Raw genomic sequence first — 26654 nt, 5'->3', positions numbered from 1 at the left:
AGTAGAAAAATAGGGACCACTACGGTGGGAAGGTAAGAGCGTTCCGTGCGCCTTTGGCGTCTAGTCATGCCAGCCACATGACCACGGAGACGTCCTCGGACAAGCGCTGGCTCTTCGGCTTTGAAACGGAGATGAGCACCGGCCCCTAGAGTCGGAAACGACTAGCACGCACGTGCAGGGGAACCTTTACCTTTTACCTAATCCAACTGTAATCTGTAGTCTTTGATTTATTCAGACTTACTCTTTACTATCCTCCTGAAGTACTCTATCTCTTCTATCACTTCATTGCCTGGAGAAGAAAAGGGAAAGCTTGCTTTCTGATCATTGTAGCACTGATTTTTATCCATTAATTTTAAAATAGAGAGAGAGGTTAAAGCAGTTTGCATAACTTAAATGACAGCCCGGTGGTTTTAACAATTCTGTTGCAGATGTTGACAAAGTATACAATAATTCTATTTGCTTTTGTCTTTAGTATGCCACTGTTGAACAAAGTGGGGAACGTTACATGACACCTGAAGATTTTGTGCGGCGATACCTAGGACTGTACACTGAACCTCATTATAATCCTAAAACGGTGGATTTATTGGCAGGAGTAGCAGATCAGACAAAAGATGGGTGAGCAATCTACCACTTAATTGTAGCCTTTGATAGGCAATGATGTCATTTTAAATTGCAACCCAAAAATGAGAGCATGTAAAGGTTATCACTTTCTTTTTAATTTTATGTTACAGCAGCTTCAGTTGGTTTAAGAAACTATTATTTAGTTTTCAAAACAGTCTTTTCAGTTATAATGGTTAAGGGGTTGAACTGGGACAGGAGAGACCAGGCAGTAGACCAGGCGTGTCCAACCTTTTGGCTTGCCTGGGCTACACCGAAGAAGAGGAATTGCCTTGAGCCACCTATAACATATAAAGTAAAGTAGCTATTGATAAAAATCACTTAGTAATATTAAAAGTTACAATCTAGTAGCTATCCAGGGCTGCATGCAACCCATGGGCCGTGAGCTGACATGCCCGTTCTAAACCAACCTCAGCCACAGAGGTTCCCTGGGTGACTTCATTCTAGTCTTTCTGCCTTAGACCAGCCTGTCTCACAGAATTGTTGGGGGAAAATATGGGAGAAGAGAGGTGTATACACACTGCTTGAAAAGCCAGGTATCAGTCAATCTAATAAATGAATAATTTTAAAAAAATGAAGATTAGGCCATTAGATGCTATGGTCTAAATCAGAGGTCACCAGCTTTCTCGGTTGGCAGACTGGAGGGAAAGGGAGGAGGAAGCATTTTACACGCACTTGCATGGGGCCACAAGCATGCGCACAACATAAATGGGTGGGGCTAGCACCGGAGTCATACTCGCTAGCCCTGCCCTGTTCTTGCTCAGCGCAGCACCCTGTTTCATGTCCCGTTTTTGTGCAGTGGCAGCCCATTTTCATGCCCCTTGACACAGTGGCATCCCATTTTCGTGCCCCAAGGTGTGGCGGTGGCCTATTTTTACACCCTGTGGCACGGCGGCATCCCATTTTCATGCCCCAGGGCACGGTGGCGTCCCATTTTTGCAGCCCATAATGCGGCCTCCTGTTTTTGCACCCGTGGCTGCGGTGCCTCTGTGTGTGTGTGTGTGTGTGTGTGTGTGTGTGTGTGTGCACACTGTGTGCACACTGACCAGCCTGTCCCACAGTCCAGTGGCCAGTAGGCCTTGGCCTACTACCAGGACACGGCCCACAGGTTGGGGGCCCATGGTTTAAATTATGTATACAAATAGCATTTTTGGATTGCTTTCTTAATAAATGAGAAACCATACTGTGTTTGTTGTTTCTGTGAGCAGACATATGAATATAGGGAAAAAATAGACTAAATAACTGCGATATACAGTAGTAGTTTCTAAGGGAGGGATCAACTACACAGTGTCGGCAGGTGCTGGGACAATATATCATCTTTAAACAGTGCCCCTGAGTCTCCTCTCCAGTTAAGTTAAAATGAATTTGCATAATAATAATAATAATAATAATAATAATAATAATAATACCCAAATCTTAATAGACTGTAAGAGGACTGAAATCTTAAGACATCTTATTGGATTTTGGTATTCTTTTACAAGTCTCAGGGTGAGATTACCAAAACCTTGCATATTTTAGTGATACCATAACATTTCTGGGCATTAAAAAGATAATTCGACAAGCTAAGCTTCTGGAGTCTGAATCACAAATGTTATTATACATGGCAAGAAAACCGTTTGCCAAATCAGAGTTAATGCTTCTTTTAAGTATCTCTTGCCAACAATATTTTTATAGTTTAAATTGCTTATGGAAACTAATTTACAGATTATCCATTCTCTTCAGACGTAACCTTTTAACTCATGCAGTTTTAGAGCAGCTCTGCAGGTGTCCTTTTCTCATTTTGTTTTCTTTGGATCTCCAATTTTATTTTAGAGAAGGGCAGATGTTTCTGGTCAATATTCAAGAATTAAACACAGTGGGGTGCAAAGGCCACTAATGTCATTGGAGGACTGTGATAGAGAGGCAATTAAAGGTTACTTTCAAAAGTAAATGCAGCCTTTTTTGTGAGTGGCTAGCAGAATAAATATCTAAATTTTGTTTTTTGTAAAATTAAAAGCCTCTTAAATTCCTTAGGGCACAGGTCTGCAACCCGCATGCGGCTCTTTCAGCCATCTCCTGCGGCTCCCAGTCCTCTGCCATGTGCAGTCCAAAAAAAAAAATGCGGGACTAAAAAAGTTCAACCAATCAATTCAAATATGCAGGGTAGGTGCATATCTTGCCTTGGCTCCACTCTTCAGTCAAACCTTGTTCTGCGCATGCGCACATGTACGCGCATGTGCACAGATTTTTTGCGGCTCCCAGTTTTTCCTTTTGTGAGGGAACTGGTTCCGAGTGGCTCTTTCACTGTTTCAGGTTGCTGATCCCTGCCTTAGGGTTATTTGGTGGGCAGATATAAGCTTTGCTATTCTTACAAAGTAGTCTTTCTTTTTATTGTTATTACAATATAGAATAGATGATGATGACGACGACGATGATGATGATTTAAGCATAAGTAGCTATAAGTTGCCAGATAGGTGTGTTAATTTCTAACCGTGCCAGAAATCAAGCCTTATATCATTGCAATAAAAGGACATGCTGGCTTTCCCTCTTAGATCTTGAATTAGATCTTCTTACTGCGGCTGTGAATGTTGCTGTAGCAGAGAAGTGCATTTCTGAGTGGCTGGAAGTTGCATTTCATCTTTTATTAGCATATTTGGTAGTTTCATCCCCAAAATAGTCACTGGTGACAGAACAAAAACTTACTTTGATGTGATCTTATTTAAATTTAATAGGAAAAATTATGCATTTATCCATTTTTCCTCCTGTGACATGAATATTACATTTTGGCAGTGCTTTTTTTTTTGTAAAAGAAAAAGGTGCCGGAACTCACAGACGTCATACAACCCGCTTTGCTTAACCTACAAGGTTCCATCCAAAAAAGGTGCCGGAACTCCGTTCTGAGCGTTCTATGAGGAAAAAAGCCCTGCATTTTGGGGATAACTTTTGGAAGTCCCCGAAGGCTCTATCTGAGACTTTGGGTTGTCTCTAGGGATTCAGGTTGGGAACTTCTGTTCTTTGTCCCTTTTTTGATTTGATTTGTCTCTGGCTGTATTGCAAATGTAAAGGAAATCCCCGCCTTCTATAGGCTAGTAAAGTTCTCTGAACACCTTTACTTACTTCTCCTTTCTGTTCTCTGTTTTATATAGCAAGTGGAGTGGCTGAGAAAGGTGATATAGGCCAATTTGTATAGGGAATAGCACTGTTGAGTTCATGGAGAGAGGTGTGTTGTTTATTATATAGATTAAGATTAAAGAGCTAATTCAGAATTGAAGGTAATCGAAGAAAACAAAAGGGACAGTACAATGAATCCTGGAGGCCTTAATATCTAAATTACCGGGAGAAATATGCATCCAGACAAACACAAAATTCAAAACAAAATACTGGAGGACTAAAGATCCAAATAACCCCAGCTCAGATCAATCCATAACCTAAATTTTAAAAGGATGGTGATTTGCATCTAGTTCCATGTTTTTCAGTAAATAAGTCATTTTTTTATGATTTTCTAGCCTTTTTCCAGGTTGGGATGTGTTCCTTACCTGGTCAAGGTTGAGGGAAGGAAGATCAAAGCCAAAGTGGAATTTGCCTTGTCCCTTTTTAAAAGCAATACCAGAAAGAGAGTTTCCCTGCTTCTGATTAATTGCTTAGAGTTTGAGTTTCCTGGGATTTGCCGCATTTTTTCCCAGCGTCTAGATTTGATTAGAATTGATTGTTTCATAATTGAACCTCTTGAAATATTTTCTACCCCATTTTTGCATCTCCTTCCGCACTAAAATTTGTGATTTTTGATTCACAGGTTAATTTCTTTCCAAGAGTTCTTGGCATTTGAGTCAGTTTTATGCACACCAGATGCAATGTTCATTGTTGCTTTCCAGTTGTTTGACAAGAGTGGCAATGGCGAAGTGACCTTTGGTAAGAGCTCATCTAGAGCTAAATATTATTTATGCCATGGGAAAAGAGAATATTTTGAGTTTTTATTTCAGAAATCTCACAATAAACATTGTAGGACAAACGGCATATTTCTTTGTAGATTCAAGTGCTGGACGTCTGTAAAGTCATTCTAAAACCACACAACATAATTGTCTAATTGCAGTGCATGAACATTCCTAAAATAACTGGTGGAAAGCTTGTCTTTGCGCCAATCTAGCTTCAAGTTTTCCCTGTGTTTCCAGAATAATATTTGAAAGCCTCATTATCAACTCATATTTTTTGGCCAAAACATCAGCTGTTTGATGTGAGATCTTATTTACTGCCCCTGCTGTGTAAAAGGTCCTAGAAATATATTCCCCAGCATTCCATTGTCATGACCTCAGTCATAGTACTGACGAATCCATGTGTAAAGAAAAAAGAATGTGCCTTTTTGTTGCTTTAAATTGGAAGAAAGGAAGGAAATATGCTTAGAAATAAGGCAAGAAGTAAAAGTGACCTGCATTTTCAAAACTTTGCAAGTTAGCATATCAAGTTTCCTTCTGGATATTTTGCTAGTCTGGAGTTAGTTTCCTGACTTGTTTCTGTTTTGTTTACATTTTACACTTGTTCTCTTATGTATTCATTAATACCAAAATCAGCCCTCAGATCGCTTTGTACCTGGCTAGTATTTCATGATGGTAAACACTGAATGTTAATGGCTTTGATAGGCCTATAATGTAATTAAATTAATGGCATTATTCAATGTTTTCTGTTAAAGGTACCACACTTTATGCTTGAGGATGTAAGTCACTTATTTTCTGTATTAATAGTCCCATCCGAACATTTTATATGTGTGTAAAAAGAACCAGTCCCATTTACCCTGTCTAATTGGCATAACACAACTGGGAATCACCAGGAATGGGAGATCTATGTGTGTCTCTTCCTTTCCAGTTCTTTTTGCATACAATGCAACTTAATCATATTGTAGAGATCAAACTAAGTTCCTATGCATATAGAACAAAAATTGTGTTCACATGCTAGTAACTAAGTAGATTGATTTGTGCACATGCTTGCTTTCCTAATTAAATATGCCAAATAGAAAAAATAGTTTAACAATGTATTTGATATGCTTTCTACTGATTTTTTCCTGAAATTGTTGCTGTCTGCACGAGTTTCAGATTTCCCTTACTGAAGAGTTCCGTACTAATTAGTTGTTCTTTTACAACAAAACAAGCCTTATCAAACTTTTAAATGGATTAAATGTGCAGTCCCTAGAATCACAGGATTGGATTTAGGCGTTGTTGTCTCACCACATTAAAAGGCTATGAGGTTAGACGTCTGGGCGGGTACATCTAAGAAAGTGGTTCTCAACATTGGCAACTGGAAGATGTTTAGACTTCAGTTGCCAAAATTCCTCAACCAGCATGAAAGTTGCAGTCCACACATCTTCAAGTGGCCAACATTGAGAAACTCTGATGTGAGATACAGGAGTACTATAGTTGCTTTGGAATTACCATAGTAAAATAATTCCTTTTCTTTTCTAGGAATGGAATTTATATAAAACAGAGAAGTCTGACATGAAAAGAGAATAAGAGAGGTGTAATTTGGTTCGTTAAATATTAGAAACTACTAAAATACCAGTCATCCCTTAAATCTCTACTGCATTTCTACTACTCTTGGTAACTTTGCAGAAAACAGTGTAGTTTGATTTGACTTGAAAACTGATTCACTTTGATTGAAAGCATTGTCCGTTCTGTAAAATGCTGGAATAATGAAGCGAATGCTATTCAGAATGTTGCAGTATTATCTGGGGCTGCCAGGATGAAAAGGCAGCTTTGCTGGAGATAATTTGCTGGGAAAGTATTCATACTTCTATATTATTTATTTATTTATTTTATTTGTATACCGCCCTTCTCCCGAAGGACTCAGGGCGGTGAACAGGGCAATACATATTAAAAAGACAGAATACAAAAATTAAAAAAGATTAAACAAAATGCCCACAACTCTTACAATAGGTTAAAACACATTTAAAAGTAATAAAAACCCAACCCCATCCCATCAGGCCAGGCCAGCTTGTTCAAAGAGATATGTCTTTAGATCACGCCGGAAGGAGCGAAGGTCGGGCGCCATCCGGAGCTCAACCGGAAGACAGTTCCATAAATCCGGCGCGCCCACAGAGAACGCCCTCCCCCTGGGGGCCACCAGTCGGCATTCTTTGACCGGTGGCACCCTGAGGAGGCCCTCTCTGTGGGAGCGTATTGGGCGGAGGGAAGTTGATGCCGGCTGCAGGTGCTCCCCAAGGTATTCCGGACCCATGCCATGTAGGGCTTTGTAGGTCAATACCAGCACCTTGAACCTCACCCGGAAGACAACTGGGAGCCAATGCAGCTCACGGAGCAGAGGTGCAACATGGGAGTATCGGGAGACTCCCAACACAACTCTCGCGGCTGCATTCTGTACCAGTTGGAGCCTCCGAGTGGTCTTCAAGGGCAGCCCCATGTAGAGAGCGTTGCAGTAGTCTAAACGAGAGGTCACGAGCGCATGAGTGACCGTACGCAGGGCATCCCGGTCTAGATAGGGCCGCAACTGGCGCACCAGGCAAACCTGGGCGAAGGCCCCCCTAGTCACAGCCACTATGTGATCTTCCAAAGTAAGCCGTGAATCTAGGAGGACTCCCAAGTTGCGAGCCCTATCTACGGGGGATAATAGCTCACCCCCCATAGAAAGAGATGGGATATTCTGAATATCCCGGGATGCTGGGATGCACAGCCACTCAGTCTTGTCGGGGTACCTTTATTGTTTGAAGACAATGAAATGGCGGGAGCATTGTTGAGTATATGCAGCAGTATGTGTTCCTTTTCCAAGTAGGCCCTCAGAAGCTTTAGTTTTGAATGTATATTTGGGAATGGGCTGCTTCAATCAAATAAACATGGTTTGTGGATTAAAAATAATCGGGCCAGGCTGATGAAGAATTTGAGATATTTCCCCCTTATTTGTTTGCCAATTCATGAGGTGACCTGTAAAAACAATGACAGGTTTCTTCTCATTCAGTAAATTTCTTTCTTGAGACAGGATTATAGTTGTAGTACATCTTACATTCCATTTTGTTTTTCTTTGTTTTTCCTCACTGAAGAAAATACAAGTTGACTCAAGCCCCAGTGTACTGTTTGGAAGCATAGAGAATCGCAAGACGACTTGAAATTATAATTCAAATTATGCTTTATAAAGTATGAAGAAAAAGTTCTGAGGAAATTGCAGTCAGTTGGACATAAAATTGCAAAGAACAAGAAGTATCTCCAAGCTAGCTAAAAAAAATAGAAGTTGTTTCTCACTATGGTGTTCAACACACCTATGGATATCTCTTTTTGATGCACTCCAGGATCCCTGCTTCTCCCCAACCTTTTTGTTTTATGATTGTGTGAACCACTATGCAGCCTTTTTATTCCTGGGCAAGTGAACCACATCTTTATTTTTGCCAAAAAAAGGGCACGGCTGTATCCTGTTAATACGCATCAGGCTTAATTTGAGCATATAGTTACATTTATACTGTTTGCATTTTATTTTGATACAGTATATTTTTCAAATTGAATAAAATAAAGCAATTGTGCATATCATCCTCTATTAACAGGGTGTGGTGAAGTATATATTCAGTAAAGAGGCTCCAATAGTTCTTAACATTTTCATAGTGATTTCCATTCTGATCCTGTTCTCATGGTTCTGTGACTATTGTGGCCGTTTTGAACACAGTTCCATTGGGTACAGAAATAGGTAGCTGTGATTTTAAGCAGGAATTTCAGATGTTTGTGCTCATGAGTTGGTTTGGGCAGGTCACTTAGAGAATGAATAAACTTGCGGGTTAATCCTTTGAAAAGTTAAGTCTCAGAAGACCTGTAAGATTTTATGAAGTTCAATATATACGATGACTCCAGTTTCATTGGAGGACTCCAGGGTTTAATATTTTAAAAAATGGAGAAAAAAACCCTTAAAAGTGTAATACTTAGAAGACCAAGTTGAGGTTTGTGTACTGTCACTTGTGTAGTTTTAGTGTCGGTCCCTTTCATGAAGGGGTAAGAATCTTCACTTATGAAACCATAGGTGATACAGTGAAGCTCATTGAGCACATAACATCAATGGCAGTTTAACGTGAGATTAGTATGGAAGTATATCAGAAATAATGGGACGCGGTGGCTCAGTGGGTTAGGACGCTGAGCTTGTCAATCAGAAGATCGGCAGTTTGGCGGGTCGAATCCCAAGTGCCGCGTAGCAGAGTGAGCACCTGTTACTCGTCCCAGCTTCTGCCAACCTAGCAGTTCGAAAGCACGTAAAAATGCAAGTAGAAAAATAGGGACCACTACGGTGGGAAGGTAACAGCGTTCCGTGCGCCTTTGGCGCCTAGTCATGCCAGCCACATGACCACGGAGACGTCCTCGGACAAATGCTGGCTCTTTGGCCTTGAAACGGAGATGAGCACCGGCCCCTAGAGTTGGAAACGACTAGCACACATGTGCGGGGGAACCTTTACCTTTACCTTTATATCAGATAAAGGTATATAAAATAGTTTCTAGCTCCTATACATCCTTTTTCAACACAAAACAACTGTATGTAGGCCATTGTCCCTTTACTGTATTTATAGAGACTAATTTCCCTAATCCCAAATCCATTCCCAGCAAGATGCTTTGATGGGCACCTTCAGGAAGAAAAAATATCTTGGATCAGATATAATTAAGATTTTCACTTGAAGAGTGAGATCCCAACATACTTTCCAGGGCTGAAAAATGTAATTTAGCAAATATTTATTTAATAAATTTATGTGCCATCTATCTCACTGTCCAAGGCAAAATAGGCCCAATAATGGCATACTTTAAATATTAGTATAATTTGATTCTTTGTATAACATTCTGTCACAATCATTTTTAGAGCAATCATCTGAAATAGTTGATGTATTTTTCATACTGTTAATGACACAATTTGCCGTACGTTTCTTATACGTATACATAATAGTGGCATTTGCACAAGCGTGAATATGATAATCAACTCTCAATCACAGCACGCATAGCCTGGAAAATATTGTGATATACAAAAATATGGGTGTTCATCGCTTTTCAATAAGGTCTTAATTTGACATGTTGGAGAATCAAGAAACACAACACTGATTTTATATCAGCATGCAAAGCACCAGGTATTTCTAATGAACAAAATAAATTGCTCCTTAATTAAAGTTGAACAAGGAAAAATCATGGTTCTCATGAATCTGCATAATATAAACATAGAAGTGGAATTTGGAAGGAATCTATGTAAAGTTTGTTTTTGTGCTGCAAAAATAGCTTTCTAACCTATATGTTAAAAACCAACTCAACAGCTCTTGAAAAGTAATTTCACTTTTTGTTAAAGTAAAGCAGGACTGACATTTTACTTTCTAACATTTTTCTTCTTTTTAAAGAAAATGTAAAAGAAATATTTGGACAGACCATTATTCATCATCACATCCCTTTTAACTGGGATTGTGAATTTATTCGATTGCACTTTGGACATAACAGAAAGAAACATCTGACATACTCAGAATTCACTCAGTTTTTGCAGGTCAGTTACTTTTTATTCATTTTTCTCTGTAACATAATGTATGTTTGTTGAGCACATGTTTGCAAAATAGTAATAGAAATGCATTGCTATTTCAGTTTTCAGTATTTTACATTTTAATGCAAATAGAAAACTTCCTTCATAGTGAATAAGCTATGAATTAGCTTTTTATCAAGTGTGTGCAGTCTGTCTATTCCTGTCTGTCTGCCTATCATATAGATATAAATTGCAGCTAAACATTGTGAGTTGCTAATGTTTTTCTTAGATAATAAAATGGATTTTGGACGATCACGTTAATTTTGAAAAATATTTTTGAGACTGGTGAACTTGCAGATTTTCATTTAAGATGGTTTTAAAATGTTTTTATTACTTATTAGGTTGCCTTCTCTTGTTGGTATGCATGTGAAAGTTACATTAAAATGAACTGATCAGATTAGATTTGCATACAGGTAGGTCTTGATTACAGCTACTTCTCACTTAACAACTATTCATTCAGCAATTGTTAGGACAGCATCAAATGAATGGTATTTAGGTCGGGTCCCCAAAATTACAGCCGTTGTAGCTCCTCCCCTGCCATATGATGAAAATGTAGGCACTTGATAGCCTACCTGCACTTGTGACTATAGGAGCACTTCAACAAACCCAACCTGGCTGTCTCCCTGTGCCATCCCTTCCATTTTGGCTTCCCTGCAAAGTGGCACTGGACAGTTGTGGTACTGACAGCTCTGGGACAGAAGTAGAGTCTTGGCAGTCTCAGCTGCTTTTGGCCCTGGACCTCTTCTGCCCTGGTTCCCCACTTCTGCTGAGGAGAGCCACCTCAAGGTCTGCTCCATGGCTGGTCACCTCAGTGTCATAGTGCAAAGCCTCAGTTGTCTTCCCCCCTACATGATGTGCTTTATGACGATATTGTTTAGCGACAGAAATTCTGTCTCAATAACTGTTATTAATTAAAGACTACCCATACCTGTTCATTCTATGAAATGATTGCATTATTCAAATTCACACTATTCAAAGTGATTTTTCTGTGGAAAAGAAGGTAATTTAAGGTATTGGTACTTACCTTTAAAGACCTACATGGCCTAGGCCCGGGATATTTGCAGGACCGTGTACTGCCAGGAACGACTTCCCATCGCCCAGTGCGCTCACACAGAGAGGGCCTCCTCAGGGTGCCGTCGGCTAGACTATGTTGGCTGGCGACCCCCAGGGGGAGGGCCTTCTCTGTGGGAGCGCCTGCCCTGTGGAACCAACTTCCCCTTGAGCTCCGGATGGCCCTGGATCTCCGGTCCTTTCGCCGCGGCCTTAAAACATTTCTTTTCAATCAGGCTGACCTGGACTGACAGGGATTTTAAAAATGTTTTTAACTTATTATTGGGGCTGCTAGTTTAATTCTTTTTTTAAACTTTTGTATTATTGTATTTTTATTGTTGTTAGCAGCCCTGAGTCCTTTGGGAGATAGGGCGGCATATAAGTCCCAAAAATTAATTAATTAATTAATTAATTGGTTCCGGCTTGATGGAAATAGACAAAACATATGTTTATTAGTGAAATCCTATGTAACAGTAGAAGAGGATAAACCCATTCCCAAGCATACCTGCTATCTCTTGTATTCTGCTATAATTCTTCAAAGTGAGCCTTGAGCTTTCCTCAAATGGAACCTTCCTTGTCTCCAGTTTGGACACACAATAATTACTATCTAAAATCCCAATGGCAACTGTGCATGTGCTAGCCTCACATTAACTGAATTTTGCCCCCTAGTAAATGTGACCTGTATAATGCATTCAATGGAGTATCACATTATTTGAACTCGCAAAAAATTGCAGCTTACTTGTATTTTATCTGATCATCAATTTGTAAGACAAATGCTCTCCCTTGAGCTTTATTGTTACCGTAGGTCTTACAGAAAATCGTTAAAAGACTTGCTAATCAAAATACCACTGTAGCAATTTTTATTTTATTTTTTAAATATAGTTTATTGATTTTACAATTGCAATCCTTAGTGCCTGTGAACATTGTCTTGGTTCATAAATTTAAAAAAATAATAATAATTAACTAACAGTCAATGATTAATTTTTATAATTCCATAATTAGTGAATTAGTATATTCTTTGATCTTCCCTTCTTCTGATAGTATTCTCCTTCATCAACCTTAAAACAGTATAATTCTTAATTTTTTCAATGCATAAATGACTAAATATAGGCATTTTTTATGTTTGTACAAATAATAACGTCCATATATGACATTTTTTCTCATCAAGTTGTATTGTATTTATAAAAATCATGTTATTAGTTCATCATACATCCTATTTTCATAATTCTTATTTAAACTTAATTTCCCCTTAATATTCAAACCATTTTTATCAGTTATAATTTTCTCAATGATTATCTAAATATCCAAGCTTTCCATTTACATGCACCATCCCAATATTTTCATATTTCATGTGTTATAAGGATATTATACTACTTATCTATTTTATAATATCTATATCTAACATCTTTTTTAGTCAGCTTATATTTCACTTATATTTGTAAAAGTTATCTTGTTAAGTCACTATATATCCTGTTTTCAAAAATTCTTGTTTAAGCTTAATTTCCCCTCAATATTTTGGTCATTCCTCAGTCCTAGTTCTCTTCAAATTAATTACCTTTAAATTTCAAACTTTTCATTTACATATATCATCCCAATATTTTTACATTTCATATATTGTAAAAAATATTTTACTACTTATATCTCTTATCCCTCTTACTATAGATCCCCTTTATATCCTAAATTATCTGTTCTTTTAACCATATTCAAACAGGTATTTGTTCATGTAGTATTCCTTCTGGTAAGGTGAATCAAATCTTTTGAAACTAACTCTGGCCTTCTTCTTTTGCCAAGTAGCTTTCCAAGTTAATATATTTCACTTGCCAGGAAGTTCCTGTGGATATTTTTGGGAGTGAGGAGGACAAACTGCATAGGATATGTGCTTTTTGTCTCCCAAACTAATGATTCTCCTGGCAGTTCTATAGTCCATTTTGTTAAATCTTCTTTCTTGTCCTCAGGTTTATTTTGATGTTTTGTCAAATAAAGTATATTTTCCATTTTTATTGTTATGGCAAAAGCTGGTAGATTTTTTCCTGTTTGTGTTAAGATGTAATCTCTTCATTCGTAGCTCTTCTGTTTAAGTCATTTTCTTCTAGTTTGTGTTCTATTATCTGACTTGTTTGTTCATCATTTTCTGAGAGTTTTTTATTGTAAGTTTAGATTGGAGATGTGCTCATTTATGTCGTCAAAGTTTTTTTGGTCTCCTCGTGTTATAAATCCATTGTCATTTGTATCTGTCATAGCATTGCATACATTTCCTCCTGGCAAGTATTTGACTTGTCTTGTCTTGGAATATTGCTTCTGGAGGTCTCTGATATTCCAGGCTAGATCTTTCAGGAGTAGATATTAGATGTGGTTTCCTGTCATTTTTTGATAAGTATACAATATCCATATTGTCTCCTCGCTCCAAATAATCTTTCATCAGTGCCATAGTCTCTATGATTAATCTTGTCAAACCAGCCAATCTCAGAATCCAAACAACCCAATCTTATATAGTTCTTATCTTTTTATATGGTTTTTGTAATCCAATGTGTTTCCAATTGTCAAGGTATCGGTGAAAGCAGTATTTTATAATAGTTTTTCTATTCAGGTGTCAGTTATCAATCAGTCAGAATTGCAATCCAGTATATTTAACCACCTTGAGTCCTTCCTGTAAATTCTCCCCTGAGAGATTAGCCAAAGAGTCAAAGTTTTTCTTTTACTTTAAATAATTCTTGGGCTTAAATAGCACTCAGAGTATTTCTTTTTCTGCAGACAATTTTTAATCTTATGGCTGGCTCAGTATATTTTCTTTCTTTGTTCCCAGCTGTCTTCTTGAGAGTTATTAAAGTTCAAGGGAACAGATTATTCTTTGTTTCTGGGCATCTTGCCAATTTCTGAATCAGTCTTATTGATATTCTATACTGTGATTCTTCACTAGATGTCAGTAGTTGTTAATTTTCCAGCTTTTTCAAACAAAAAATATTATTATATATATAATTTCATCAGGACCCTTTAGGGCATAAAATCTTAACAATTTTTTTTAGTTTCTAGATTTATCCAGACTGTAATATTATAAATTTCATTTCAATATATTTCTTTCCCCCTTAAAACTTAATTCACTGCTTCCATCTATGGAGGAGTGGGGGTGTAATCCCTTCACTTTTGGAGGATTTCTTACTTTGGGGATTTTTTTCAGTTACAAAACAGAGAGAAGATCAATACTCTCACCAATTCCAAACTCGCTGTTCACCGCTGTTCTAGAATAGATTGTGCTCTTGGACTTTGGCTACAAGTAGCTTGGGCTAGAATGACACTGGTGTGCAGCTAGCCTTTCTCCTGTCAGGTTAGAGGGCTTCCCCCAGATTGAATGGATTGACTGCCATCATTCTGTGATTGCCAGAGCGCCCCTCTTTCTTCATTGCCTCTCCGGGGCGACTTTTGACCCATTTAGGGTCCCCTGGCAGGGCAAAACTAGCCGTGGAGAGTGGAGCTCTGCAAATCCCGTGGCCGTGCGCTATGGCACAAAACCAGAAGTCTCCACCATTGTAGCAATTTTTAGTAGAGGTGTCTGGAAATACAGGTGGTGATGTGTAGATGCAAACTGTTCTGCTGGTGAATTTAGTTGTGTTCTGGCAGGGACCAAATGTTTTTATGGTACCTTAATCCAAAACACTTTACAATTATTTCCACATCATGATCCATATGGGAAACTCACTGTTGTGGTTGCGTACTGATCTGATGTCTTTTTTTATGAGCATTGAGTTTAACATGCTTAATTTGTCATGTGCATGTTTAAGAGTTTTAGAGCACTCATCAGGGTGATAGGAGGAGAAGAAAAACATTACAGTAAGTGATTTTGCATAATCAGTCTTTTGGCTACTTAGGTATATCTTTAATGGTTTGCTTTGTTTGAAGCATTTGACATTTTGTATACGAAATGTATAAAGAATTCATATCTGGACAAACTATGCCCAGAAAAAAAATGAATTCTGCAAAATTTATAAATCAGGTCACCTTGCAAAGGATTGCTTATTATTGTACAACATCTTCAGCGGTCAATCAATATCTTTTAGAAAAACTGTTTTAAGGAACTTGAAACTATATTTCTAGAAAAATGTAGAAATTTGCTCCATTAGTTTCTGAGGCTTTACTAGGAATGATTCAAAGCCAGTCTCACCCACATGTAGATTAGAAACGTAGATTAGAAAATATGAAGAGGCTGAGGAAGCCTTGCCAATCTCATTGCAGATTTGAGTTATTCAAGGTTGTTAATAGTCTTGCTATCCTTCCGTGCGCCTTTGGCGTCTCGTCATGCCGGCCACATGACCACGGAGACGTCCTCGGACAAGCGCTGGCTCTTCGGCTTTGAAACCGGCCCCTAGAGTTGGAAACGACTAGCACGCATGTGCGGGGGAACTTTTACCTTTACCTTTATCCTTACAACATGACAACAAATGATGAACTCCATACGTGTAGCTTTCTTCCGTTAGCTTTAGTGGTATTTTTTTTGAAGAATGCTAGGATGCAGTTGTCAAAGGAAAGATGGATTCAGTGGGGATTCTATGCATTATTCACATAGGTTTTCAGAGTAAGATTTACCAAACGTTATCCCTTATAATATGATTTTAGGAGCTGCAGTCAGAACACGCAAGGCAAGCGTTTGCGCTGAAAGACAAAAACAAATCTGGCTTGATCACCGGCCTGGATTTCAGCGAGATCATGGTTACTATCCGTCCACACATGCTTACTCCTTTTGTGGAAGAAAATCTAGTCTCAGTAAGTAGCCGTCAATCTCTGGATCAGCTGTTGCTCAGATTGTAATCTTTGTCTCTGGAAATAGAGAGGAATCTGTCACTGCTGCAACATTGTTTTAGCCCTACTAGGTTTGTTTTAATGAGGCCATCTTAACAATGCTGACACACATTTGCAGAACCAGAAAATAGGAGAATGGTAATTCTTCTAGTACTTGGTGGTAGATGAATCAATTCTTTCAGTTAGAATTTGGTACAATTAAAATAAAGCTAGCATTTTGGAGTCTTCCATTGTTTTTGAAGTGTTAATACCCCTAGGAAACTTGAAAGCTTGTATATAATTTCACTACTAAAATTGTTTCATTTAAAATTTTTCAGACTTGGGATCAATCATTCATCCAAATCCTCCTCTTTATATTTCTTAACATATGTTTGTATGGCTGCTATGACAACTGTTATGTTAAAACGTCATCAGTTAACATCAGACCACTGAGCTGAAGACTCGCACATTTAAACTGGAAAGGAAGTTCAATGACTTTCTAGATATTTTTGAAGAACCACTCCCATTTACCAAGCTGATTGAGTGGAATGATGGGTGTTGGACTTTTCTGGGAATACAAAAGTTCCACACATTCTCCAAAGTGGTCTAAATGTTGGTGTCAGGCTCAAAGGATCGGAGCCATAAATTGAATTGTAGCTCAGAAACATTTATTGTTAGTGCCTGTACATAAGAATCTAGCCAATTAAAAGTCAGCAGTAAATTGGTGCTAGAAAAGGGCCAAAGGAATTCAAGGGGGTCTGGACTTGGGTCTCTTGTGGCAATGCAAGGATTCTAAACTGATGATCGGTTTAACTCAGCCCACCAGCTCTGCCTGCCCTTCTCCTATAGCTAAGGATTAAAGAACTTTTTCCCCACTATTCTACATATGTAATACAGAGATATTCTTGGAGCACAATAATATGCAGATGTATTCTGCATCCTCTGAGAGTTGGTTTAGATATCTATTCCAATTTTTAATTATCCAAGAATTTGGGGGTGAGGGCTTTCATTTGCCCAGTTTTCAGTGGCAGAAATTCCTTTAATTGGAACTCCTTGTATATCTTAGCACTTTCTAGGTCTGTTAATAAATATATAAATCTATGAAATTTGCTTTTGTCACAGTATTTCTAGTCTTTTCATTCTCTGCTTATTTGGGAATTGACATGTAGGGAGGAATCCTAAAAGTCAAGACTATTTTCTCCTTGTGACTTACTGTGTTTTCCTTTCTTCAAGGCTGCAGGTGGATCTGTCTCACATCAAGTCAGCTTTTCCTATTTTAATGCTTTTAATGCTCTGCTGAACAACATGGAACTTGTTCGAAAGATATACAGTCTCCTAGCAGGCACTAGAAAAGATGTAGAAGTTACAAAAGGTAAAGGAGTCATTTTCATTATTTTTTAGATTACTGATACTTAATGCTATATAGCAGTGATGGCGAACCTTTTAGAGACCAAGTGCCCAAACTGCAACCCAAAACCCACTTATGTATCATTGGGTGCCGGGTGGGGCATGGCCCATTGTGGGTGTGGCCCATTGTGTGGGCGTGGCTACGATGGTAACGGCAGACTGGGTGGGACTAAAAAGTTCAATCAATTCCAACTTTGCAAGATCTTTTTTTTTCCCCGCGAGAAGTTGAAATTGATTGATTGAATTTTTTTTTTGCATACGGCAGCGAAGGCCTAAAGCAAAAACCCAGCTGAAGGCCTAGGACTGGGGCGACGGTGCGCGTGCCCACAGAGAGGGCTCTGTGTGCCACCTGTGGCACGTGTGCCATAGGTTCGCCACCACGGCAATATAGGAAACAAGGCTGGAGCATCCTATCTTTGACTCCAAACCCCTGAGGGCAGGGATGGTCAGTAAATAGTCCCCCAACCAAACTCTATGTTTCCTGCAGAGTTTTACTGGAGTGGGCATTCTCAGATTTTTGGCCTTTTTATGTTATTGGAGAAAGATGGGGATGGGATTAAGATAATCAAGTTTCTGTTAATGCAGAAAGACCTCTATCTGAGGTGTCAAAAGAGCCAAATCAAGGTTGTACAGGGACTGCACTTGATTTGGGGGCTGCACCCCAAACAGTTAGTGTGTCTGGCAGAATAAAGTTCCATCTTTAAATATTTTAAGTTGACTGGAACTTTGGGAAGCACTCTGGGGTTACAAGTTTGAGAGATGATACAGATCTTTTGTTCCTCAGTTAGGCTCCTAAGCATCTTTAGAATTTTCACAACAGTCTATTTTTTGTTTTTGTTTTGTTTTTGCAAGACTTGGGAGGGTTATGGGTACTATTTAACTCACCCTTAACCCTACCAAATACCAGGCTGAAAATGACTGTCTCCTTTCGGTGATGTCATAATGTTGGTCAAATCCTAGGCACGCTCCTTTAGAAGCTTGCTTGTTGTAGGATAATGTCTGGCTGCTACAACTTTTGACACCTCAGAAGTTTCCTTCCTTTGTCCTTGAAGGACAATCTCAATTGACTTTCATACAAGCCAAATAAAGCCAAATGTTGAATAATACTGCATGCTACTAGATAGAAAGTTCCACATTTGCATTTTTAGAATGAAGGGATGTAAAACCTAAATGAATTTGACTGTTTCCGATATTCTGTGAGACTTCTGTTTAAACTTGTGCTTCGTATTTTTGCCCCGTGGCACTTAGTATAGTATACCTGAATGGGATTACATTATATTCTTTTCTTTTCTCTGAGTGGGTCAAGATCCTGTCTCTTTGGCAGCGCTAGTTTTCTGCTTCTGAATATTGTAAACCGCTGAGTCAGTTCTGTTCAGAGTTTCAAGACTCCCCTTTTGGAAAGGATTCAATACTTATTTGGTTGACTCATTTTGTGAAGTTTGTATTTGATGTATAAATTTGTATACCAAATGGTAAAGATCAAGCTTTCCCAATCTGATAGCCTCTAGATGTGCTTGAAGGACAATTCCAAGAATTTCTAAGTGATAAAGGCCAGATTGTGCATTAAAAATAATGAATTATGAATAATTGATTCTTTCTCTCTCTTTTTGAAAATATTTTGAAAACAGAGGAATTCTCTCAGTCTGCCATCAAATTTGGACAAGTGACACCTTTGGAAATTGATATTCTCTACCAGCTGGCTGACTTGTATAATGCTACTGGGTAATCTTGAACTTTTTTAAAAAAGAAAGTAGAATGGTGGTACAGAATGATGAAATGTTGAGAAGTTGGATGTCAGCCAGAGTACAAGTAATTTGGCAAGAGAACAAGAATGCCCAAGAACATACCTAGTTTCCTACTTCCTTCCCCCATGTTAAAGGGGAGCAATTCAGTCTGTGTTCTGATTCATTTACATTACATGCATGAAAAATTGAAGCTTTACTATCCTCAAAACTCTTTTTTGCTGGCAAATTTGTTTCTTTTGTAAACCAGCTGTTTGATTGTCTAATATTGAAAATCAGAGATCTGATGTCCCACTGTATTCTTCACAGCACTTTTCCCTAACTTTATACACTTCAGATGTTTTATGCTACACAATTGGCCAAAGACCATACTGGTGGGGAATTATGGAAGAAATATAGGAATCAGGTTGAGAGATAGCTTTACGGCATAATCAACATCATCTGTATTATCCTTGATATCACAGAACAGAGGAACTGGATTTTGCACCATCTTGTAAGACTTTGTGGGAGGTGGTTGAATTTTGAGAGATTTTGAGGGTTTCTACAGGTATGTCTGAGAGCAGGCACAAGTTTAATATAGAATATTTATACCTTTCGCCAAGTAGGGAATACTTCAGCATAGGCTTCCATGTTTTGGTATATAGCCATGGCAGATTAGTCATTGAGAGAGAACTTTAGTCAGATTGGAATTATATTTTTTTTTAGTTATGAATTACAGGCAATAAATGCATGTCTTAATATTGCTGTCATATAAGAGGCTCTCTATACAGGAAAGACAGATAGATAGAAGGAAAACCTGTATATATCACTGAAGTAATGGTTTTCTGAGTGCTGGAATGAATATATTGTAGTTTTTATTTACAATTCTCTTTAACAGTGATCTCTTTTCCATGCACTTGTATGTAGACGATTGACACTGGCAGATATTGAGAGAATTGCACCCTTGGCTGAAGGAGCCCTACCTTACAATCTGGCAGAACTGCAGAGACAGGTAGGCGATCTCAGAGCAAAGCTAAGTCTTTCGATTCCAATCAATGGTTGGAAGTTAAGACTCCTGAGATTAAGTTAAACACCTTCTCATTTAAAGACTTATGTGACATTTATATTGAAGTTCGTTGAAAAGTTGCACATTTCACTGATTCACAAGTCTCTGGTGTTTCCCCCCCCCCAAAAATGCCTCAACTGAACTACTGAAATGCTTTTCATAGTAGTGATGATGATGATGATGATGATGATAATAATAATAAAAGGGGTTGACTGAAGTGGTGGATGGTGTAAGCAAAACTGATGCCTCTGATCCATTCTTTTAAAGGAGTTCTCTAAACAATTCTTCTACCAGTCTTAATTTTTTTTTAAAGAACTGGGAGGTGTGGTAGCTGCCTACCGGGGGATGTGTAGACAACTCTCTGGGGATGAAAGTGCCTCTAGGTCCCAAACCCAAATTTTCAAGGAAGTTGCTCTTTATCATAAAAATAAGCAGTTGTGTTTCTGCCTGACCTCTGACAACTGTGCATGCAAACCCTTGTGTTTTTATATTTCTTAAAACCAATATTTCCTAATAAAAGAAATACCTCTGAGATGATCATTTAAAAAGAATAAATCTCAGTGCTCACAGTATATAATCAAACTGCCAGAGTATGATTTGTTCTGGAAGAAAACACAGGCTAGTGGCATTATTTTTATGACACTGTGTTATGCCAATTTCTCTGTAAATGACTGCATTATCTATTTGTGTTAAAACTCATTTTCAGAATTAACTTGCCTCTAATATTTCAGTATATTTCTTTTGTTGGCCAATAATGCCACTCAATTATTATACTTTAACAATCAACATATGAAAGATTTGTTAGACTAATTATCATAGAGATTGACCAGGACAATTTAGTCAGACTGTCTTACTGAATTTTACTTAGGTTGCTTGCTGGCTTTTTTTAAAAAAAACTTGTTGCCATAGCAATACTACATGTTTATTATTTAAACTTGATTGTGGGAAAATACTGCTTAAATTGGTTGTATTAAAATGAATAGAAATGTATGTTCTGTGTTCTACTTGTCCTTTTGAGATGAAAAATTATATAAAAATTGGGTCTCTGTATTATTTTACTGAATTCAGTAAAAGATTCAACATTGCTTGGCTCTGACTCAGGATGATTTAATGTAAATGCTACTAATGGACAGATCGTTTTGGGATTTATTTTGATTATGTTTGTTTTATTCACCTCTTTTAATTTCTCTAAGCACTGTGCATGTTATGAAGTTGCACATTCATTTTTGATACTTGCATGTGCACTTTTAAAAGCAATATTAAATGGAAATCTGGAAATTCAGCTTGCCAAATCCTCCTATAAAAGTGATACATATTGTGATTCCTGATAATGAAATAATGTGCAATTTCCACTAAAACCTTTACAGCAACTGCATAAGGTCATTGTCTTAATAAACCACTACTGTATTACTTTTCCTCCATCCCATCACAGTGTAAAGGTATATTGCTAAGAAGCAGTTTTTATTAGTAGATAGGTTCATACTTGTAATATTGGGAAAATATTTTTGTTTTAAATATGAAAGAGGGAAAGATACAGGGAAGAGATGAAGAGCAAATTTATATCGTTTCAAAATGCTGAAAATCCCAGCGTTGCACCATAGAAAGGTGCATATATCACTGTAAATCCTATTCACAACTGACAGGTTCAGAGGAGTGCAAACATATGGGGGAGCTGATCAATATGACTATTCACATTTAAGCTTCCCCCTCACCTCCACCCATCCAGTTTTACACTAGCATTGAATATCTATACTTTTTGAGGTTTATTTTTCTGCTTTGAGTCCTTCTGCCTAAACAAATTATCTCTACCAGCCACAAAGGACATTGAGGGAAATAATACTGGTTGATAACTAAAGGCAGGCAATATGTCTGGGTACTCTGTGAAATTATTATATTGAACTACGTGCTTTCCCCATTAACAGGTCACTCTGGAAACAGCCAATTGATAGTCAGAAAAGGACTAACATCATCTATGTTGTCTGTAAGAAGAATACCTAATGTGAGAATGTAGAGATTACAATTAATACTTCCGATGAATGAGACGGTAAAATGCAGTCTTTTGCCATTTATGCAAAATCGACACATTTAAGAACAAGAAAAAGAAGACAAAGAAGTGGTCCATTTTCATTAATTTTTATAGAATTCATTTGATACAAATGCTAAGTTTGGACCAAACATTTAGTGAAGAGGGAATTAATTCTGCTTTGTGGAGTGACCTACCTCTGGACAACATGGCTTCAGTTCATGGCTTAGCCATGTACTGTCCTTATTTTGAGGTCTTCTTCTCTGAGAGACATGTGGTTGCAAAGCACCCTTTCTGAGTTCTCTGCTACGTTGCTATTGGATTTGACCTTAAATGTATTCTTGCTGAAAAAAGCAGATAAGGAAAGTTAGATGTCCCTCCCCTTCTTCGCTTGTTCTTGCTAGAAGGAGTTGCATTGGATTTGAACAGCACAGTCACCCAAAAGCAAGGGATGGACAGAGCATTTATCGTCATGCTAACCCATGGAGGCAGAGCTCCCTAAGTCTAATTATGACTGAATTGCAGTAGGCAGCAGAGACATCATTCAGAGTTGCCCAGTGTGGCCTCTGGTTGCTAGAAACTGCAATCGCGAGTGGAGATGGAATGAACCCCAGCATATTTCTGCTGTACCACCAATAAAGGAGATTGTTTGTATTATTCGTTGTTTGTGATTAGCACTGATGATGTTACCTAGTTGGTTAATGAAACATCTCCAAGAAAACAACCAAGCTCTGCCTTTTTCAGGAAAGACCCAAGTGTGGGCTTTATGTCAGTGTCATAGCATTCCTGGCTGCTTCTTGGATAGGCTCAGGGTGCAATGCAAGGGGGAGCAGGATGTACGGGGGACCTCTGTTCTGTGGCACACCGTCTGCACTCTGTGGAATGGCTTTTGGACAAAAAAAATAGGGAGCAGGGTGCAGTCTCAATCTGCCTATCCATGACGAATTCTCCACTTTTCATGAACTTACTCTTTGCCTATTTTACACCCCAAAAAAAGAATAGGAGCTGGTCATTTTATCACATTGGCTGCTGATATGATCACTAGAAAAGTGCCTTTGTCTTGCTGCTTAATATCCATGTGCTTTGTGGAGAGATGCTTGTGACAGTCATTTTCCTATTTATGAATATTCATGCTCTGAAAGCCATAGCATTAATTTTACTAATTTGCATCTTCTATCTGAATGCAGGCAATCCATGGGATGTAGGAAGCATCTTCATAAATAGGTTGTAAGTTATTTTTCCATCAGAAGAAAAAAAGAGTATCTGCGTTGTTACAACTTCTTATTGCCTGAGTAGTAGCCTTAGGAATAGAGGCTGCACTGAGAACAAGGATGAAGTGGAGAAAGCTGCGGCTGAAAGGGGAAATCAGAAAAACATAATCTTACATTTAGGGTTTCCTCTTCCTTTCCACTGTTGTAAAGATTGTTGGTTCCCAGCCACTAATTCTAAATACTTTGGATTTATTTTGAACAGACCCAAAGAGCTATTGAAGTAAGCCAAGGTTTGGGTAGGAAAAGTGTATTGCATATTTTTTCCCCGTTCTCTGTTGTTGCATGCCTTTTCTCCAGACCAGTGCTTCTCAAGCTTGGTGACTTTAAAATAGGTAGCCTTGAACTCTCAGAATTCCCCAGCCAGCATGAAGTCCACCTATCTTAAAAGAAACCCAGGTTGAGAAACGCTGCTCTACATGATGGCCCTCAACTTCATTCCCAGGACCGCTACCTGTGAGAGTGATTGGGCTAAGGAAGGGTGACTTTAGACCTTTAGAACAGGAAGTTTCCATGGCTGAGGATGGATTTGAACTTAGATCTCACTGCTCCAAATCTAGCCTCTTAACCCACTTCTTTATGTTGATTCTTCATTTCTCAGTGTTCTTCGTATGTTCATTGTAACTTAAGTAGCGTATAGATTACAGTTCTTCTTTTCTGGCATATTAGCGCAAGTATACATTGTTCCTAACAGGCATCACATTTGCTTTGAATCCAGATGATTGCTTAGAGTCTTGCTGCTTGAAAGAGTGGTCCCTCCAGTGAGGCAAATGGTCTACTTTCCTTGTGGAGTGGCTGCTGGGTGTAGGGATTCTACACAAGTATCGTACCATATGGGAGGTCTTGAGATGAAGACTTTGCTACTGATAGTATCATGTGAGAACTTGAATTCTTTCCTTAGGAATACCAAGGGTTTAACTCAGCTTGAATGTAAAAGGATGCGAGGTATCCAGAACTTTTATGTTCACACATTCCTTGACTGTTGTCAACTATTAAGCTGTTGATACTTCCCCCCCCCCACAAAGTAGATGACTAAGACTATCATAGGAAGGGGGAACAAACCTGTTTGGAAGGATCTTTATTTGTTGTTTTCATCAGAGCCTATATTTAAAAAGTCCTTCTTTTGAAGCAAATTTGATTTAATGTTGATCAGACTATCGTCTATAACAGGGGAGTCAAACTGCCAGCCCGCGGGCCGGACGCATCATGTGGAAGCCGCGCCCACCCCATTGCCACCAATGGCAAAACAGTCCCGATACTTTGCACAACGTCAGATGACATCGCGAGTTTGACATGGCTGGTCTATAACATGTATTTCATTTTTCTTTTACAAAATAGCAGCTGGAGTAGAGTAAATTTTAGAACAAGCAGTATTTTAACTATGTGCCTGTTTCTTAATCCCAACCAGGATTATATCTCTGAATGATACTACTTTTGCCATGAAAAAATAAAGCTGTGGGTGAATGCTGTATCTTAAAAGAAAGACAATTATTTCAGTGGATTTAAAAAAAATGTATTTACCATTGCTCAGGCTTTAGCCATGAATTAGTTTTTGACCAATTTCATATATGACTCTTATTTACCTTTGCCTTCTCTTTTCCCCCACTCCTTCCTTCTTTGCTCTCTCTGTTTCTGTCCCATTTTCTTCTTCACACACAGCAATCTTACGGTAATCTGGGCAGGCCTATCTGGCTCCAGGTAGCTGAGTCAGCTTACAGATTCAGTTTGGGCTCAGTTGCTGGAGGTAAGTAACATGTGACTGTGAATTTTTCAAGACAGGACTGTTGTAATAATATCTGGCTAGTGTAGTTGTAGATCTGTTGAGACAGAGTTGGTTGTTCCCCCAGGTTGGTAAAAGTATAAATAGCAATAGCACTTAGACTTATATACCGCTTCACAGTGCTTTACAGCCCTCTCTAAGCGGTTTACAGAGTCAGCATATTGCCCTCAACAATCTGGGTCCTCATTTTAAGCAACCTTGGAAGGATGGAAAGCTAAATCATCCTTGAGCCGGTGAAGATTGAACTCCAGGATGTGCAATGCAGAGTTTGCCTGCAATACCGCATTCTAACCACTGTGCCACTATTGCTCTAAACAGAAGTCTAAATTGTTCTTTCTTTCATTTCCTTTCTTTCTTTTTTAATGTATCAAGACTGTTGCTTTAGTAGATCTGGCTCCTGACTGTTTTGGAAGCAAAACTTGCGGAATGACATAAGGAATCTTCTCAGATGCAGTTTCAGACTCATTTTTGAATTAAATTTTGGTAGAACCTGCAGAAAAGGCAGGGACAACCCCTTTACAAAAAGGCAAGAGGCTGGAACTAAGCCTGCCAAATTTATTGACACAAAACAGAGCAAACAGAGCAAAACAAAAACACGAACCATGAAACAGGAGCTATTCAAACGGTTGCCTTCAGCAAACCAGCCCTCCCACACATTCCCCTTTTAAACAGTTCAAGGCGTGGCTTCTCTCTGCCTCCTTCCGAGGTGCCCCATTGCCTTCCTCTGTTTACTCCTGATTGACTGCCCCCTGCATCGGGCGTCCTTGAACAGGGCCAGCTGTGGGTCATCTTCATCCACGCTGTCAGGCTCACACAGCTGGGTCTGCGTAGTAACCAGATGGGAGGAGCCTGGCTGAGGGCTCTGCGAAGCCTCAGGGCTGTCCTCTGCAGGCTCTCCAACACCCCCCTCCTCCTCCTCTGAATCGTCCGACCCAACTGCCGAACCCACAGGCTGACCCTGAATCACAACACCGAGTGACTTATAGAGCTTTCAGACTTACAAATGTAAAAGCATTAAAATTAGCAACAATTAAATGAAGACTAAAAGACCAAAAGCATGAAGAGTACAGGCATGGGCTTTTTATATCTATCACTCCACCAATCTCCTCCAGCAAAAACCATTCCCCAGTGGGGCCCCAAGCCAACCTGGAAGCCAGGCTTTAAGGCCTCTTCTGAAGGTCCAAAGGGTGATTGTGGATCTCGCCTCCAGTGACAAGACGTTCCAGATTCGTGATACTGGTTCAAAGGTGTACAAATGTACCACTTAAACTTTTCCTTCTGTTCAATCACATCTGATTCTCAGAGAGTGCCTGGACAAGTCCCTGTAGTTTTCTTGGCAAGGGTTTTTTTTTCCCCCCAGAAGTGGTTTGCCATTGCCTCATTGAGAGAAAGTGACGGGCCCCAGATATTCCAGTTGGCTTTGTGACTAGGGCGGGAATAGAACTCACAGCCT

The 26654-nt window shown here is 38.8% G+C and overlaps 1 protein-coding gene across 2 annotated transcripts in view; it reads left to right on the top strand.

Moving 5' to 3' along the window:
- The window catches only part of SLC25A12 (solute carrier family 25 member 12), a 57517-nt gene that overhangs the window by 9523 nt on the left and 21340 nt on the right, over positions 1 to 26654 (top strand). The window contains exons 3-10 of one of the 2 annotated variants that reach the window (XM_083348087.1): positions 473 to 615; positions 4391 to 4506; positions 9944 to 10083; positions 15775 to 15921; positions 17170 to 17308; positions 18972 to 19065; positions 19992 to 20076; positions 25081 to 25165. In XM_083348087.1, coding sequence (XP_083204213.1) covers positions 473 to 615; positions 4391 to 4506; positions 9944 to 10083; positions 15775 to 15921; positions 17170 to 17308; positions 18972 to 19065; positions 19992 to 20076; positions 25081 to 25165 — 949 coding nt within the window. The remainder of the gene's footprint in view (positions 1 to 472; positions 616 to 4390; positions 4507 to 9943; positions 10084 to 15774; positions 15922 to 17169; positions 17309 to 18971; positions 19066 to 19991; positions 20077 to 25080; positions 25166 to 26654) is intronic. The other variant, XM_083348088.1, reaches the window with a different exon arrangement.

Source organism: Vipera ursinii (assembly GCF_947247035.1).
Source record: "Vipera ursinii genome assembly, chromosome: 1".
Classification (NCBI taxonomy): domain Eukaryota; kingdom Metazoa; phylum Chordata; class Lepidosauria; order Squamata; family Viperidae; genus Vipera; species Vipera ursinii.
This window is presented reverse-complemented; position numbering and strand designations above follow the sequence as displayed.